The sequence below is a fragment of the Glossina fuscipes genome, unplaced genomic scaffold (genome assembly GCF_014805625.2).
Source record: "Glossina fuscipes isolate IAEA_lab_2018 unplaced genomic scaffold, Yale_Gfus_2 61, whole genome shotgun sequence".
NCBI lineage: Eukaryota > Metazoa > Arthropoda > Insecta > Diptera > Glossinidae > Glossina > Glossina fuscipes.
Genome location: NW_023998433.1, coordinates 4142260 through 4160974, shown reverse-complemented (window position 1 = coordinate 4160974; position 18715 = coordinate 4142260). Strand labels below are relative to the sequence as shown.

Here is an 18715-nt window from a genome sequence, read left to right as displayed (position 1 = left end):
GCACATTTGTTATTCACCCGAGAGCGCAATCAGCAACACCATCAGACAAAACTTGTTTTTCACTTATACCATCATGCAAAAGACTAATGCGACATCTTTCTTATGAAATTAAGGAAAACGGTTCTTTTTTTTGTGTATTTATTTTATGTTTATTATATTATATATTTATTGTACATTTTTTTTTCGTTAGCTACTACCTAGGGCTTCTTCAGTGCATGCCTTTAGGTAAATACATACCAAAAGAAAAGAAAACAGTTTACAATAAAATATAGTGTTACAAATTTTCATTTATACTAAATTCCTTTAGTTAGCCGTACAAGCAATTGTTGTTTTTGCATTCTTGAGGTATGATGGTATTCAATGGCATTTTTGGCCGTTTGCGATCGATTTCCTAGACATACTCTTCAGCTGGTATGAGGTGCTGTATTGGGCATCTTTTAAATATTGAAAATATTTGCTGGTTGTTCGTATGTTGTTGTAGGTAGATATGAGCGCGAATTTGTGTGGTTGTACGTGATTGTATTTGTAGCACATTGCGCCCATATGCGAGTGTTTAAGAGTGGAAAGGAGAGCTTTTCCTTTTAGGCTAACAAAGTGGTTAGATCGGCTGGCTGACTGGCTGGATGGTTGGCTGGATGCTAAGATAAGCGAGCATTTATGCAAAGGCCAGTGAACTGTAAGACGTATGTGTGCACGTACATATTCCGCATAAAGGCACATATACATACGAAATATTTTTGTAATAAAAAAAAAAAAAAAAATTAGAAGAAAGAAAATAATAAAAGAGTGGGTTCCTTTTGCTTTGCGAGATATAGGTGCTTGCAGCGTAAACGTTTTGGTATTTATGAGTTTTTATGATCGACACATGTACAAATAAGAACATAGAGCGAGAAATAAGATGAAGGGTATAGATTGTGTCGGGAAAAAGAATAAACCAAACAAATAAGAAAGCTATACTTGCCTGCAGGTAAGCTTTGTATGCGCGTCATCGATGGTTCAAAATATTTTCAATTGCATATTTAGTAGTGTAAAACAGATCCCTAGCTCAATGTAGGTCTTTCAATTTTTTACATATTGTACTTAAGGAAATGCAGGGTGCTGGTCTGGAAAAATTTAGTGTTATACATGATCGATGAAAGTGTGATTCAAAATGACTAATTGTTATCGGGGATGGTCAATATTACTATCAAGTTGCATTTTTAAAAACTCATAATTCACCACACCATCCTAATTGCTATATAGCATGTTCTTTGCAGGTAACTATGATGATTGGTCTCAGTCAACCCAAAATTCTTGTTTTAAATTCTTTAAATATGGTTACATTTTTCATAGTTAGTCAAATTTGTTGTAAAAAAGACTTTTTTAAGGTCTGATGGGTGCTACCTTCTGCTGGCGATTTTTCCATTTCGCTCCTTTCAAATTCTTTGCCATTGCTTAGCTCTTTTTCGAACAACATTCAGTTTTTCCGAGTCAATTTCTGCTTTCGAAAGCATTAGAAGCATTTACAGGAGTTGTCCTGTGAAAATCCTGTCCGCAAGCTTTGGAATAGTTTGTGTAAGAATATATGCAAGGAACGAATATATACGCGAATAATATGTAAGTCGGCATCTAAATTAAGTATCTCAAGGGCAGCAGAAACGATGGAGTTATATATCTTATTGATTTCGGCTACCAATATTTCTATATCCATACATGTGACTCAACTCTGAAATGATTTTTCTTAAGACCTCTAAATGATTCATCTTTGGCTGTTATAAATGTTTTTTCATATGTCATTATTATAAACGATGTTTTCGATGTATGCTTTTACTGAGGTTGAAAAATCAGTCCAAATCAGATGTGGTTATTGCGATGGATCTCGCTTATAATTTATACGTTATAAAAATGTTTTTCTGGTAGGTAGATTATTTGTACGACCACGTTTAGATAGTCTAACTTATTACATACAATGGCGCATTATGTCACAACAATTTCCATCATATCAATCGGTGAACAATTTTCAAAATTTTTATAATTTCATAGTGGATAGATCTCCGCATGAGCAGTCGAGTAGGCAAAAGTGCGGTAGAATTGCAATACAAGCGAGCGAATGGTCGAGGTAGTCTTTAAATGCAGACAATAAATTAATAAAAAATAGTAAAAAAATGAGCTGAATTCATTCAGCTTTTGAAATAGGTCATTTGGTAGACCGTTATGGAATATGTTAACTAGGATATATTTCGGTTGGTGGAAATCATAGTTGTCAGGCAACGACCGCTGATTTGGAAACTTCATATCCTACTTTATGACGTATAACAACGCAAAACTTTGCGTTGCTACTCGAAGCTTTATCGAAAACATATTCTATATGCCTTTTGAAAAATGTTCGAAAGTGTTGGCGAGTTGATTTAATGGTGGGCTTTATTGCGTCAAGTAACTTCTAGTTTTGTCGGCATCCGACAAATAGATAAAGTCGAAGTTTGTACTTGCAAGTTAGTCTTAGTAAACAACTAAAAAGACAACTTCCAAGTTCTAAGGTAGATACGCAATTTTCCAGGAACATGGCACATCTATCGATATTATTTGGAGGAGATATTGGAGTCCTTTTATTTTCAATGAAAGCACTGGAGAAGTTGCTGTCAGAGGAGTATTCGCACCACACTTTTCCAAAGTAATTGGAAATCTCATCTGCGTCAGTTAAAGTTGCATTGGGAGTGCAGATGGCAGAAATTTCGTTCAGGTTTGAAGTCCCATTAAGTCTGTTGAATTTGTTCCAGACAACTTTCATTGATGTATTTCTGTGAATTCGTCTCGAGAAAAGTTCGAAACTAAGTGCCTTTGATTTCCGTAATTCCTTCCTGAATAGAGCATTGGCCTTTTTGTATAATAACAAGTGATTTTGATCAGGACATCTCTTAAAGCGGTGCCATAGATCCATTTTATTTTTCCTCAAAAACGAAAGCGTGTTGTTCCACCAAGGAACCCTAGCTCGTTTAAAAGAGGTGTTGGATTGAGGAATAGAAAGATGAGCAGCCGTGCGAATCGCTTTAGACATAATAGCAGCATCATGGTTGCAGTTTCCGTTAAATGGCTTTGAATTCAAAAATGACTCCACTTGTTTGAAGTAATTGATCCAATCCGCTTTATCTAGGAGGAATTTGGCCTGTTTTGCTGGAGTAGCAGAGGACGTTGAAAATTTAAGATCGATTATGATTGGAAAGTGATCACTATTATGTAGATCATCAGAAATAGACCAGGACACCAAAGGAAGAAGTGATGGAGAGCAACATGTTAAATCAATATGTGAAAATGTATGATGAGTTGAGAAGTGCGTTGGTTTTCCATCATTTAAAACGCAAAGGTTGCTTTGAAAAAAGGCCTTTTCTAAAACAGTACCGCGAGTGTTGTTCACTGTTGAGCCCCAGATGGTATTCCAGCTGTTGAAATCGCCGCATATAATTAATGGGGGGGAAAGTACGGAGAATAAACTGTAGAGTTCTTGCTGAGAAAACGATTGCGAAGGTGGAATATAGAGCGAAAGCACTGTAAATTTTATATTTAACATTATTTGTATCGCTACGGCTTGTATATTTGAGCTTAAATTTATGCGTTTGTGAGGTATACTTGATTTTATAAAAACACCTACTCCTTGTTTGGAATATGAGTTTTGATCAGCATTCGTGAAGTATCCAGTATATGATTTGGGTGGAATAGGATTAAAAGAGCTTCTACAATGGGTTTCTTGAAGCGATAAAAAGGTTGGATTAAAATCACTTATGAGTGTACGGAGTTCATCAAAATTATTAATAAGTCCCTTAATGTTCCATTGTAGAATTTTAAAAACTTTATTTAATTGTAATGACATGTAAGCAGAGTGGAGGGAGGGTTAAGTTGACATGTCAGCGTCTCCGTCGAGAAGGTCGCTATAGGAATTTTTCGTGAATGATTTATTCTTACCAGCAGAATAATCTGTATTTAGGTGATTTGGTGCATTTGAAGCGCAACGGGTGGGCGCACGTGAATAATTTGAAATTGAAGGTTGATTAATGGATGAAAGAATGGATTCATTACCACCTGTGATTTGTTGAGTAAAGTTGATAGCTGGAGATTCTGGAGAATTTGGTATATTAGATTTTAGCATATGTATTGTTGTTTTAGTTTTTTCAATATTTGCAGTTGCTTTGGTTAAAACCAAATAAGATGAAGAAGAAATAAGAAAATGGTATTTGAAGCAAATCTTCAACATCTACCATTAATTTAATCGCGTCAATCAGGCGCGTGGCAGTTGGTTGATCGGGAACATTATTTGTTCACTTCACATTATTGGATGTATGGCTATAATAAATATTTATATCAGATCATCAGTTTTTCTGACTAGTTTTTATGACTAGAAGGGTTCTAGAAAAAGGTCACGGACGAAGGGACATGCCTGAACCGATTCTATGTAAAGTATGATTTATTTAAATGCTTCAAATTATTGTAAGCCAAATTTGAAGATATTCTGTTAACAATTTTTTTTTTAAATCCTTTAAAAAATATTATATATTATTGGCATATTTTTTCTTATGGATTTTTTTAGTGATTAATTATTTTTAATTTAATTAAAAGAAGTTTGCGGGAAAAGTTTTTTTTTGACCAAATTATAACATTTCATAAGCGACCAGGTAAATAGGCAAGTAGTGAACACATTTCGGGCCCATATTATTTAAAATATAAGCCTGTATAACAAAAGACTTAAAACACAAACTGTTTTCTTTTTTTGTTTGAAAAACAAAAAATTTGCTTTTCAAGATTTTTGTTTTTGCAATATTTGCTGCTTTAATTTTTTTTTTTCAATAAAACCTTCTTTCGTTAAACTCTTACAAATGTATCAGTGAGTTTTTTCGTTTGTAACAGGTTTCTTTCACTCAAAACATAACTTTACTCAATTTATACGATCGTTGCACACGTTATGTACTTAATATATACCCAAAACAAAACAAAAAAAAATAAATAAAAAAAGAAGAAAATAATAAAACCAAAACAAATCGAACAACAACAAATTGACAAAAGAAAAATAGTAAATACAATGTAAAATCAAACCCAGCACAAAGTTCGAGTTCGTACATTTATAACATACATGTTCGAGTTTGTATGTGTCGCTTGGTGTTGTTGTTGTCGCTCACAATCATTTAAAGGTAAAGTAAATTTTACTCTCAACAAAGTCAAAAAGGCACTCGGGGGCATCCATAACAAATGTACAGGAAAGTAAATTTTACTCTGAGAAATAGAATTTTATTCTCAGCAAAGTCAAAAAAAAAAGAACTGGATAGAGCAATAAAATGGCGATCATAAAAAACTGTATAAAAAAAGTTTAGTTTTAGTTGCGATTGCGATTCAAACTTTAAACAGCGCGTGCGCTTATATGAAGAAACTATAAAATAAGAAAATATTCACAAAAACAAAATACACATAAATGACCAAACATTTACGTGAATGTGTGTGTCGAGGGTGTGAATGTAACGATAGTTAAATGAAAAACCAAATGGAATCAATTATGCTCAAACGATAGAAAGTGTATGTAAAAAATAGACAAAAAGAAGAAGAAGAAATAGAAGAAAAGAAAAATGTATTTCTTAAGTTTTCCTTAAGGCAATTGAATAATATATAAAGTTGATGTATTTTTTAAATTATAACGTGAAGAGAAATCTAAAAATGAGAGTTTTTTTTCTGAAAATAAAAGAAAAATAAAAATTAACTTGACAATACATTAAAAAATCAAAATTCCTTAAATCGAAACCGTTTTCTTGACAGGAAAATAAAAAAAAAATTTATATATATATTAAACTTAATTATAATCTTCTAAGCATGCAGCTAAGTTATTAATAATAAAATTTTGAAAAAAAGCTTGTGGTATAGAGCAAAGTATTTTTTGTGTGTGTGTGGGGGGGGGGGGGGGGGATACATGAAAATGTTTATGCTGCAAACACGTTCTGATAATACATAGAGAGCAGCGCGTAAAGCTATCCAGCTTTCGTTTAGTGAGCAATATTAGCTGCAACAGAAACAAAAGAGAATATTACAACAAACTCTCAGTCAGTACGAAAATTATACAAAAAAATTTAGTGCAATTATTAGTAATATTGTGGATTACTTTATTTACGTTTCGCGATATTTCGAGCGGTAAGTTCTTCTTACTTATGTCTACAGTAATTATATTAAATATAGACAAACATTACGTGCACTCAAATGTATTCTGTGTCCCTTTATAATTAAATAGAATAGGACAAGCGCAAGCATTTAACTTCTTCTGTATGCAATATCGTACAATTTGAAATTAAAAATAAACAATATTATGTTAACTAATCATATGAAAAATTTCTCTAGTTGTGCCTCTAAATTTATCAGATCATATATCTCAAACCGTAAATATTTTTCTTGAGGTGAATAATTCCAAATTTTTTTATTGTGTTAACATTGTATCTGAGATACCGCAATGTTTTAGGACCCTTTATTGTTTAATCTGTTTGTTATGATATGTTGCGATGCCAATTTCCTACTTTATAGTTGCATTGATTCCAAGCCGAGATTAATGAATCCTTTGTACATATCAACTCTTGGATATTGAATAATACACTCTGCTTCAGCGCAAATAAAAGTAAGGCTACACTTTTAAACTCTCTTCAAAGTGGTTCCTCCAATCTGCGTATTGAATTAAGACAGGACCTTGCTGATTTTTGGCTACATTTTAATGTCTCTTCTACAATATAGTTTACGCTATGAAAATTGTACAACCAGAACCTTTACTCGCCTGCTTAAGTTAAATATGCTATTGTGCATTCTATTCTTATGTCGCATGTTAACTATTGTATTGAAATTAGTTCCGGCTGCAAGTTTTACAGCTTCCATAGGCTTAAATCCATTGTCCGTATTACACATTTTGTCCACAACGTTAAACTCAGAGATTAAATGTCATACTTCGTTCATGAAGTGACGTCAAGTGGAAATTTTTCGAACCCATCACCGAACGATGGCGGGTATATTCATTTTGTCAGAAGGAAGCATCAGAGACCCCAAAAAAAATACATACTCTTGATCAGTGTCAAATCCTAAATCGATTTAAGTATGTTCGTCTGTCCGTCTGTGTAATGTCTGTTGTAAACATTCCCCTGGGCGCAAAAATGAAGCTACCGACATCAAATTTGGCAGAAACGTTGGAAGTTCTTGGACGCAGATTGGGCCAATCGGTTGTATGATACACCCACAGCACTACTACTAAACTGAGAACACCTCTGTTTCTTAAAATGAATGAAACACTAGTTTTTTGTTCATTACTCATAAACTATAGCAGATAAATATGCAAAAATTTGAACGCATATTCAATGGGCGATGCTGTAGTATTCGTGCACAAAAATGGAAAAAATTGACCATGTCTACCCAATATTATAGTGTATCAAAATTTTATTGTTTTCTCAGTACCTTTATAAGGCGCAAAAACGCTGTAAAGTGTCAAAAATGCTGTAAAGTGTATAAATTCTTGGGCAGTTTCAAATATGTAGAGCACCTAAATCTGTCCAATCTATGCAATAATTAAAGGGTGCTTTTTATATGTTACTTATATGTAAGACAATGCACGCGCTATCAAATGAGTATTGTTGCAACATATTCAGGTATAGGCTCCAGTTTTTGCTTGCAGGAAAAATGTTCGCATTGAGCTTAAAACCTTATAATATAGTGAATGTTGTCTGTTCAGATATTGCAATGTCTGTCAATGTATATTTGTACATCAAGCCAACTATAAATCAATAAACCCTTTTGGGTTTATAGGCATGCAGTGTTGCAGAAAAATTCTTTCATTGTTCATATTTATGAAGATATTAACGAATCGATTTACCGTTGCTGTCACTCCGTGGCGTTTTCCTTTTTTCAAAGAATAATGATTTAAATGTGAATGGGCGTCTGCTAACAATCAAAACATAAACAATAACTTTGAATGCGTATATCATATGGCAGTAGTGACCCATTTCATATTATGCATGCATGTATCTATGTCTACATATATATGAATGTATGTTTATATGGATGCATGTAGATGTAAAAGCTTAGCATTATTGCATGAGCATGGAATTTAAGCACTTTCTCTGCCTGCCGGTCTACCTGCTTGGCTACTTGGTTGCCTTGCCTGGCTGCTTGATTCTGCTCAACCATACTTACATAGCTGTGTTGGTCTTTTATATCAAAACAACAACAGGCATGGGTGCTTTTAAGTATACGTTTCTAAAGCAATTAAAAAGAAATGAAACTTTTCAGTGGTAAAAAAATTTTAAAAGAAATAAAAAAAAGCTCAAAAAAAAATGTCATTAACAATATATATCAATATATAAACATATATATTCACGTGCAGGAAATAGAAAGGAGACGGGAGTTCCTGTTAACTTAAAAACATCAACAAAAAAGAAAATAAAAACACACACACATTTGTTCATATGTTATTCAATTCTGTGCCTATATGCGCGCACACACGCGCACACACATTTGATATGAATTTTACGGTAAAAGTCTTTTCTTAAATTGTTTTATGTAAAAATATAAAATATTACAACGTGTTCTCGAGATAAACAGAAAAATGACAGTTACAAAAATTGTTCATGATTGCAGATGATTACAGCGACACCATCTTTTGCTAAAATACTTTAAAGAATTGATGATGTGAAACGGCATTTATGTAGATACCATACGTAGATACCATACGATGCTATGTGGAAGTAATAAGAATAAGATTCTGATATATATATGTATGTGGTGCTCGCAGGCCGAATTTAACTGAAGAAGCAAAAAATTATTGAAGTGATTACTCAGACGTCATAAGATAATTTGGCATTTCACATTTTGCATTTTCCGTTTTGCATTTTGCGTTTTATGCTTAAGGCCATTTAGCCGATATGTCCCTACAAGAAATCCATAAATTCCGAGGAGGTAGTTATATTATGGAAAATTTTCAATAAGGCTATTAAGATTCAATTTCATACTTCCTTTCTGCAAAGGTCAATCTGAAAGGTCAATCGATGCTTGCAAACTAGACTGCATACATTATCAATTTAATCGCTTAAGTTGCATAAGTGTGGTTGTTCAACTCCCGATAAAGTTCCTAAAACTCTTCCTAAACTTTTCATTCGCATCAGATCAGAAGCATAATTTTAAGTTCAAAAGACTTCTTCTTGATTACTGATCAATTCGGAATTTTTTGAATCAATAAAGGCTTGTCGAACGTGTTTTGGCCCAAGGACGAACACTATTCGACCATTTCTAATATAACAGCTTATTTTGAAAAGTTGTTATACGAATAATTACATTAAGCGAGTTTATATAGGGTATTTAATGGTGGACTGTGCCCTACGCCCTGTGCTTTTACTTGCTTTTATATATGTTTTTTTTAAATGAATAAAAAAATTTGCTTTGAATTCCAATTAATCAGTTACGACTTTTGCAAGTCTTTGCATATTAAAGTAAAACTTAAAAAAAAGATACTCCACTTAACAAATACGTTAATTGATTGTTATTTCCAGTTTTTCATCGCTAATCTTTGCTAAGCACGCGACCATTCCTTCAAACATAAAGCTTGTATAAATCTCGTGCATTTATCTCTTGAGTTTTGGCAAAGAAGCTCTTAAGGAGTTAAACTTTATCAAAAGATTTTTATAATCATTTACAATGGCTTTTAAGTCCTCTAGAATTCAATTCAAAATTATTATTATCTAAATACATTTTTTTTATGATCTTGAAAGCGCATGTACCAGTCGGACGAAATAATATATGTAAAAGTTCATTAATGGGTAGCTATAAGAATGAATGAAATACATAATTCGTAATCTACTTGTGGCGTTACATGCCCTTAAATCAAGCGAACCATAAATTAATATACAAAGGTATGGAGCGACCTTGCTCAATGTAAAAAAGATAAATACGATAACGACGCTCGGGTAAGGCTGACTACTAGATGCCCTACATGACTTCGCTTAACTATTAGTACACCGAGAATCATACGTTATTATTATGTAAGTGCATAATTTTGATGAAAGCCCTTCTATCGGAGGATACTCAAACGTGAATGTGGTCTAAACTTGCCAAACTCAGTTTACTTGTTAAAGGCATTATTATTTTCAAGCTGCTTCCGTCATAGCAAACCACAAATTAGGCTTTGCCGCCATAGAAGGATTTGCTTTTACAACAACAAATAGTTCTTTGGCAAATTTTCATCATAAAATATGAAAAATTAGACCTTGCTCAATATTTTTCATTAGATCCTTTATATGGGTTGGGAACTAAAAAAATTACCGCATCCAACCTAAGTTGTTCACACGATTTTTGTCGTCAAATTCTAAATTTTACAAACTTCCTTTATGACTTATCAAAATAAAGCGTTATATGAGGAGCGATCGATAAACTGATTCGATCCGAGACATTTGCAATAGCGTTAAACAAAATGTCCAAAAAATTGCGAGCTGCAGATTAGACACAAGAATACGTGGAAAGATGTCAGACAGACGATAGATGGACAGCCGGATATGCAAGTTTAGATCGAATCAAAAATGATTCTGTATCGATTGTTATCTTATCCATAAAACTGGTAATGGTTGGTTGCTCAATTCTGTATATGATGCTATTCGACCTAAAAGTAGTCATGATATTGATGGCAACATTACTTCTTTATATGATGCTCCGCAATTTGCAATTTCCTGAAGCTTTTAAGCTTATATCTATCTTGAATGGGTGTCTCGCCTGGATTAAGAATGAATTAATGACAAACAGAAATAGAAGGAATAGGCTTTTTAGAGGCAAAAGAAAAAGGGACTTTTCGTTAAATTACGCATCGTATTCTGTTTAGCATTATAAATTTAATGCGCTCCAGAGAAAATGCTAAGCTACCTATTTCTAAAATACGAAGAACAAACAAGTGGTTGTCCCGAAGACTTTTTATAAATTTGTTAATTGTAAAAAAAAGGTTACTCGGTTCCCTGCATTTGTAAGTTACAATTATCACGCTGGATATTTTTTAATCCTTTCGTGGATCTTTTCGAAAGGTGTTATCGTGACAATAGGGTTAATGATGATACGTGTCGTCGATGATGTTTGACATCTTCCGGCACATTATGTTCTTTGAGAGATCTTCAAGACGTTCTCTTCACTAATATCGTCTTGTGCTGCAGCCCACGATAGTGTACGGTTCTGTATCGTTCGTTTGTTACAGGGTACTTTGTACTCCTTCTTATATTATACCGCTTCATAAGATGGGTCCTAAACTGTTTGAGCGGTTATTGACGGACAGCATTGAACCGCTAAAGCATGGCTTTACTGAAAGTAAATCTCTTGGAATCGGTTTTTAGTACGACTCGTGCTTTTTCAGCAAGAAGACAACCGGGTATAATTTACTCTGACCTTTCAAGGGTTTTGATAGAACATCAAAATTCTCTTCTCCTAAAGCTAAAGTGCCTTGGCTTCCCCTTTAAATTGATTGAATTGACCAGATCGTACATTTTTGGGCGTGTGTTATTTTTGGCAGTTATGCCTCGCGCAAGATGGATGTTATACTCAATGTGCCGCAAGTTAGTCACCTTGCCTCACCGCTTTTTTTATTGTTTATCGACGACCTACCTTCCTGTGCAAATAATTCGAGTGTGGTCAATTACTGTTTTGCAGTGACAGTTTGCTATCCTAAGACGATTTCACTGCATTATTGAATTGGTGCAAACATAGTGTTATGACTTTAAACCGCAACAAATGCCAATTATCAAGTTAGGTCTACCCCGATATCTATCAATTACTGTTTAGATTGTCATAGACTTGACAATGTTGCATTCTTCAATGATTTGCGTGTGTTTGTAGATGCGTAATTGAGCTCTCACATTCTTTTTATGGTAAATAAGCCTAGATCTATTCAAGGTTTTGTTGCCCGTTGGTTTAAGGAATTTATTGAACCGTACGTCACTAAAAACCTTTATCTTGCACTAATGTTATCTCTTCTTGAATGTATAGGCACGAAATTATAATGAACATATTGACCTTATTGTATATGTTGAAAAGTTTTTTTTAAGGTTCGTTTTACGCGGCTTGTGTGGGGATCCCCAACAAATGTTACCTACCTACACTAGCCGGCTAAAAACTTGTCGTCTCTCCTGAAAAAACGCATTTGGCTTGGTGTGTTTTCTATTATTGAATTCTTCGGTTTTGTTTGATGAATAGAAGATGACTGCTCCATGTCTATTTAGTAGGCACGATATTCTTATTAAGCTGTCTCAGTATCGGAAAAATTACAAATTATTTCCTAAGTTGAGAGTTGTGTGTTTTAATTTGAACGAGTACTATCATTTGTATCATATCAGAAGTGTGATTATTGGACAAGGTGAACCCTGGCTAGAACCAATCAATGTTTTCCATGATCTAGTACAGAAGTTTGCCAATTTAACGTAATTGGCCTAAATTATGACTTTTACAGGTCTGTAAACATAGCATATATAATGCCCTCTTAACTTCTTCTAATGGTTATTGTAGTCTAGTATTTTTTATTGTTCTGCCTAACATTATTTCAATACGCTCAAATCGCTTCCATTGGTATTTTGAAAATTGTGAAACATATTGAAATATATAAAAATTTTCTTAACGTATCTCACTCTTTTAAACTGAGTCAATTGTTGATAATGCTATTTAGTTTTAAGCTCAAAGTGCCTATTTAGTTATACATCACATAATGCTTCTAAGTTTCTTTTCCTCTTCTCATCACTTTTGTTTTATCTTGATGTATTGTCATTTAGTTATGAGTTAAATGTAAGTTATTACCCGCCTGAGTGGCCAAGTACACAAAAGATCTCGACTAATAACTTAATGGCCATGGGCGCGATAGAGCTTCTAATAAAGCCCATAGCCTTAGATATGCTAATGCTTTAAAAATTTAGTCACAGAATTTATTCCTTTGGCTAAATGAATGATAATAATAATAATAATAATAAATGAGTTATTGTTTATAAGTTTATGACTATAAGATTGGATCTATCTCAAGAACTTCTGGGTGTTACAGCCATTCGCACAAACTTCCACAAAGTAGTATGGGGTTTAAAAGATTTTAATTACACATGAAACTCAACTAAAATATATCAACAGCCGAATTCAGTTGACTCTTAGAAGTATACCTTACAGTACAGAGGCACATCCACAACCAGTGCAGATCCAAATTTAAGGTGAACTCGTAAATCATTGCAGTGAATAATATCAATTAATTTTCCAATCACAGCGATATGTTAAAATGCAAGTTAGTTTAAATACGACATAGGCAAGTCGTGCGTATTAAACGTAGTCGTTTTGATAGATTTTAAAGAGCCCGATATGGAGATTAAGTGACAGACATCGATTCTGTTGCTGCAAATAACTCTGAGCGGATTAAACAGCTCATAATTATACTTTCATTAACTAAGCTTGATGAAGATAAGGTAATGCGAACGAATCGATAGTACCATTTATTACCTTAATTAAGAAGGAATAAAGAATAAATCTAAGTTTCTCAAGTGATGTAAGGCTAACAGAAGCAATCTATTTTCATAAGGAGGCACAGAGGTAAGGGGTTCTCAACCTAAATTCCTAAGGGCAAAGGAGAAGAATTGCTTTTGAGTGGACTGAACTGAATCTACATAACACCTAAAGGAAGAAGACCCCACAAAAGAGGCATATTCAAGTATTGGCTTAAATAACCACACGTATAGCCTTTTTGTAATGTAAGAATCCTTAAGCTTTTAACGAAACCCAGCACAGACTTAGCTTTACTTAAAGAGAGCTCAATGTGCAAATTAAAGCATAATCTTTGGGCGAATAGAACCCCTAAATAGATGAACGAGTCTACGGTTTCCAACTTGTGTGAATCAATGGAGTACTGAGTGTTGAACATCTTCCTCTTTCTTGTATTTTTTTAGGTTTAATTTCATAAAATTTAACAAGCACCATGTGATCAAAGTATTGAAGTCATTTTGAAAATAATACGATTGCGATTCCAAAGAGAAGGAAGAAAACAGTTTAATATCGTCAGCGTGCATTAAGGTATGGCTAAATTTAATGGCTGAGGGCCTTGAGGGCCGCCAAACGTCACGGGAAATTCATGATGAAGTTAAATAGAATCCTGAATGATGTGTTATGCCGACACGAGCCTAGCCATTGCACTTAATAAAAAGGGAAGACAGAGGCCGGGAGTTCGAATATTAATAAATTATGGTTAACTAAGCCAAACGCGTTGTTGAACTCAGTATATACGGCATCCGTGCGAGTGCCACTATAAAAAGACTTGAAAACATGGCCAGTAAACTCTAAGGGATACGTGATAGTAGATCTTCCTTTCCGAAAGCCGTGCTGGAATAAAGAAATATAAGATTTAATAGCAAACGCCAGATGCTGAGCAGCAATTCGCTCAAACAATTTAGGTAAGACACTCAACTTGGCGATGCCTCTATAATTCTCAAAGTGATGTCGATTTCCACATTTGTGAAACGTAATAAGGAAGCTACTCTTCCAACAGATAGGGAATACACCTGATTTCAAGGAATGATTGAAAATCGTTGAAATAAAACTACCTAGCTCGACAGAGCATGTTTTAGGTATACATGATGGGATCCCATCAGGTTCAGGCTCCGAACTATATTTTAGAGACCTTAAACCATCCAAAACATCATTTTCCGAAATGACCAAGTTAGGAGTCAAAACCGAACTAGATGTAGGATACGGTCAGTTGACTGTTGAATCAGCTCATCGGAATTAGCCGTTGAAAAATGTCGTCGGAAGTATTTTGCAAAAAGATTCGAGGTTTCAATATCATAAGAGGACTCAGAGCCATTGAAAGAAACTTGCGAGGTGTATGTGGAGATTTTTCTTTTGGAATTGACATACTGAAAAACATAACAAGCCGTGAAGATTTTATCAACAGAAGTTATCTGCAATAACATTGGTGGTTGAGGTAATTAAATCTGTACCTTGATGCAGAATAGGCAAAATAATCGTAAGCAGTACCACTTTTCAAAAGTTTTTTGAAAAGTTTGTTTTTTCAATTGTTGTAGTATTTAACTTTCTCGTTAAAGCATGGTGGTCACCTGCTTCGAGGGCGGGGTTGTTTGAGTAAAATATTAGTTTTGTCATTAGTAGTCAGGTAAACTTAAAGGTGGACAGCAATTTGGAACTATCTCCGAGAAATTGACAAAGCAAAGATGTAGCGGTCTGCCATTGCAATTAGGAGTACGGCTGTATTGAAGTAAATTACAATGAAATAATTCGTTTCAAAACACAATAGTTCTGCCAGAAGTTGAACCAGAATTATCATCAGTGAGATCTAGCAAATTGAAGTTCCCAACAGTATAACTCTATCAGCAGGTCTACACTTTTCGGCCACGTCACAAATGAAGGCAGCATGTTTCTTATCAGCAGAAATATCCGCATTTGGGGGAATACACGAGCAAGTTACATATAATTGTTTGCTGCCAATTTTCGCTCGAAATGAAATGAACTCAACGTCTGGAAGAGTAGGAAATTGGAATGAGTAGGATGGGACTGCAGCAAATATGGCTGTTGAAGCACCACCACCAGTGCGGTCTAATCGAACAATTCTGAAAACCTAGGAAGAATTATGAAAAAACTCCGACGAATGTAAATCACGCTTCAACCAGGTTTCAGTGAAAGTAAATAGAAAAACTCCGTGCTTATAGAATTTAGGGAAGTAAAGTGAATTTTTGATTTTAGGCCATTAGCATTTTCGTAAGTGAAAGTTACTGGGCCTGAAGAAACATTTAGTTTTCCGAGAGTGGAAGAACTACCAAATTAGTATTACGGGGCCGATCCCGACCAATGACTTCCTTAATTAAGGGTCCAACTAGTGACAATGATTTATTTAATACAATTTCCATGTTTTCAGTCGGAACTAGCACTTTAAGAGACGAGGTAGCTCTATGTTGAGATGGACCCAATTTAAAAAGCTAACAGTCTGGGGAAGAAGATAAGTGACCTAGATAGCGACACTCATTGAACATTGCCTTGATTTTTTCAAACTTTTCACACAATGGTACGAGATTTTTACTTGATTCAGAAAAGCCATTCCTTGTCTCCGTGAAAAATTTATAAAAGTCAATATCCCGCTTGCTATAGTCGCGACATGACCAACGTAATCCTTTCGACGGATCTAGGATTGCATCTGCAACACGGCCATTGACAGCTGCATACTTTGCATGGCAAAAACGTTCGCAAACCCAACAAGTAATGAACCGTTCAGTATGAGGGTCTCTTTTCTTTCGACATGATGTATATGGACACTCCATGTCAGAAAGCAACAGACAAAATAGAGTGTACTGCGTATTCAAAAATCTCTTTAATTAGACGTAAACTTCGCAGTATTAAAAACACAGTAAACAAAGAGTAAACCAGGAGCAAAACTGTAAACGACGCGAACCAACTCAGGGGTTTGAAACCAACAACATGCAAAAAACAAGAAGGATACTTTATGACAAGAGCACTGAATGCCGATCGCAGAAACCAAAATGACCATCGACACAAGAAGTTCAATATAATTCAACAAATTTAAACACTTCTATACCACACCGCGCGCGTAAGGTTGCTAAATTTTGTGTTTTAACTATTTTAAAAATAATCAAGAATATTCAATTGTATAGTCCTATTACAGTGAATTAATAACATTGAGTTGCTTAGAAACAGGACTATTTAGCTTTAATAGGATTATGATACGAAATGTGAACTCATCACCTATGAATATATTAATCGATTGGTAATTATTAGTTGGAAAAGATTAAGAATTCGGCGGCGATTTATTATTTATTTATATTATCTTTCAAAACTCACATCTTTAAAACAAGTTTTCGAACTTCGATTACAAATTTGCTTGAAATGTAATTTATTGTCAAAATTCAATCGAATCAAAGTTAATTTACATAAATATTTTGAGTATAATTTAAAAATATAAAGAGGGACAGAGAGAGGCAAGTTGAACGACCAATAAAATAATCAATCAATTTCCAAATTAGTTTTTTGTTTAATAAATTTTTTAAACCAGTTTAATTTATTAATCATTTTCTCTATGCACCAAATTTTAGGTATATTAACTTTTTCATGATGGTTCAATTAAAAATTTGAAAATAAAACAGATAGCAAGAAAGGAAGAGAGAAGAAAAAGGAGATCATTTATAGGACACCTTTGATGATGGATCTATTGGAGACATTTTTTGTTTTAATTTCAGTCAACCGAAAATTTTCTCGCGATTGAAAATGTGCAAATAAATCGTTGCCGCTACTTTTGATAATCAGTAGTCAATTAAATCCATTAAACATTGCGATAGCAGCTTCGAAAGGAATGAATTTAGATAAAACTGTTCAAAGACAGATTGTTTTGTTCATTATATCGATGTGTTGCATAGATTGACAAAGGAGGGCCATAAGGTGATTTGTCGCAAGGCTCACCCCTAATTACCTTCAATATGACTACCAAATATGCAATATGTTATAACATTTCGGTCTATATTTCGTAGACTTCGTTGTAAAAAACTGGTATTTATATTGAACCATCGGCTAAATAAGTTAGGGATCGCTGATCATAAGCATAAAATCGAGAACTCAATCAAGCAGACTTAAAAAAGTTTTACCATACCTGTGTAGCTCAATTATAAGTACAACGCGCAATGCCCGATCGCTTTTCATGGCTGTCAAACCGTTATGCTTCGTTTATGTTATAGGTTTCGTCCTTTCGCCCATCTGTATATCTCTCTGCCTCTCACCTGTTAATGAAGCACGAAGAGGTAAGCTATTCAATTGCGATTGCGTCCATAACAGATCTAGAGTAATAATTTGCAATCCATAGTAGATGTTGGATTATAAGTGAATACAATTACGTGCAAGAATTCTCTAAGAAGAAAACAGGCGTAATCCGTTTACAAACGCAACCACAGTAAGGAAAAAATGTACAAGGTTTGATCGATAATTTATGCTACAAGTAGTTCTTACGGTAAAATGAAATGCCGGTGTAGCAATGGTCTGCTATCGAATTACTGACTCTGCCATGTTTAACAAATTATTTTGTAATTGCGGGTATTGGCTCGAGATTGCTTTCTGAAGGGTGTAGCTTTTTCATTGCGTTATATACCCGCATGCACTTCAGTCAGGCTTTAAAGGAAAAAAAAAGAGAAAAAAAAAAAAAAACAAAACGGTTTAAGAAGCTTTAACGCTAGCAATTACTTGCGTAAATTTGATTTATTATCTATTTATAAATATTTATGGTTGCATGTCAGACCGCATATATATATAGCTTAAGAACTAAAGTCTTACATCACGTAAATGTTATAATACAAGCATTGCAGTGGAATTTCGTTATTTGAGAGACAAAATTATGTAATCACTATTTTTGGCGACTTTTACAGTATCTTGAAAAGACCGACTTTTCGAAATATTTTTAAAATTAATTAAAATGAATTTTAAATACTTTCGTCATGATTGAACGAACTGTGTTCAGTGTACTGGGCTATCAAGAAGAGCAATATTCGGTAAAATGTCCATTTATATATATGTATGTATATATTAGTTTGGGGAAAAAGAAATCCATTACTTTTTCGGTAGATGGCTGCACTGATAGATTTCTCGTAAAGTATCGATCAAACAATTTCCGATACTGTACATTTACATACTGTACATTTCGCAGTAAAAAAAATTCTTTTGCTGTTTTTTGTTTGGTGCA

General features: G+C 34.1%; 1 protein-coding gene across 3 annotated transcripts in view; it reads left to right on the top strand.

The window, feature by feature from the left end:
• Positions 1–5987: 5987 nt before the first annotated feature.
• LOC119637821 (ankyrin repeat and BTB/POZ domain-containing protein 2) overlaps positions 5988–18715 on the top strand; it is a 51472-nt gene continuing 38744 nt past the window's right edge. For 2 of the 3 annotated variants that reach the window (XM_038034172.1, XM_038034165.1), the window contains exon 1: positions 5988–6141. Coding sequence is in view for 1 of the 3 variants with exons in the window: in XM_038034163.1 (XP_037890091.1) it covers positions 14386–14417 (32 nt within the window). In the remaining 2 variants the exon portion in view is untranslated. Of the gene's footprint in view, positions 6142–14359; positions 14418–18715 lie in introns of those variants that run through there. The other variant, XM_038034163.1, reaches the window with a different exon arrangement.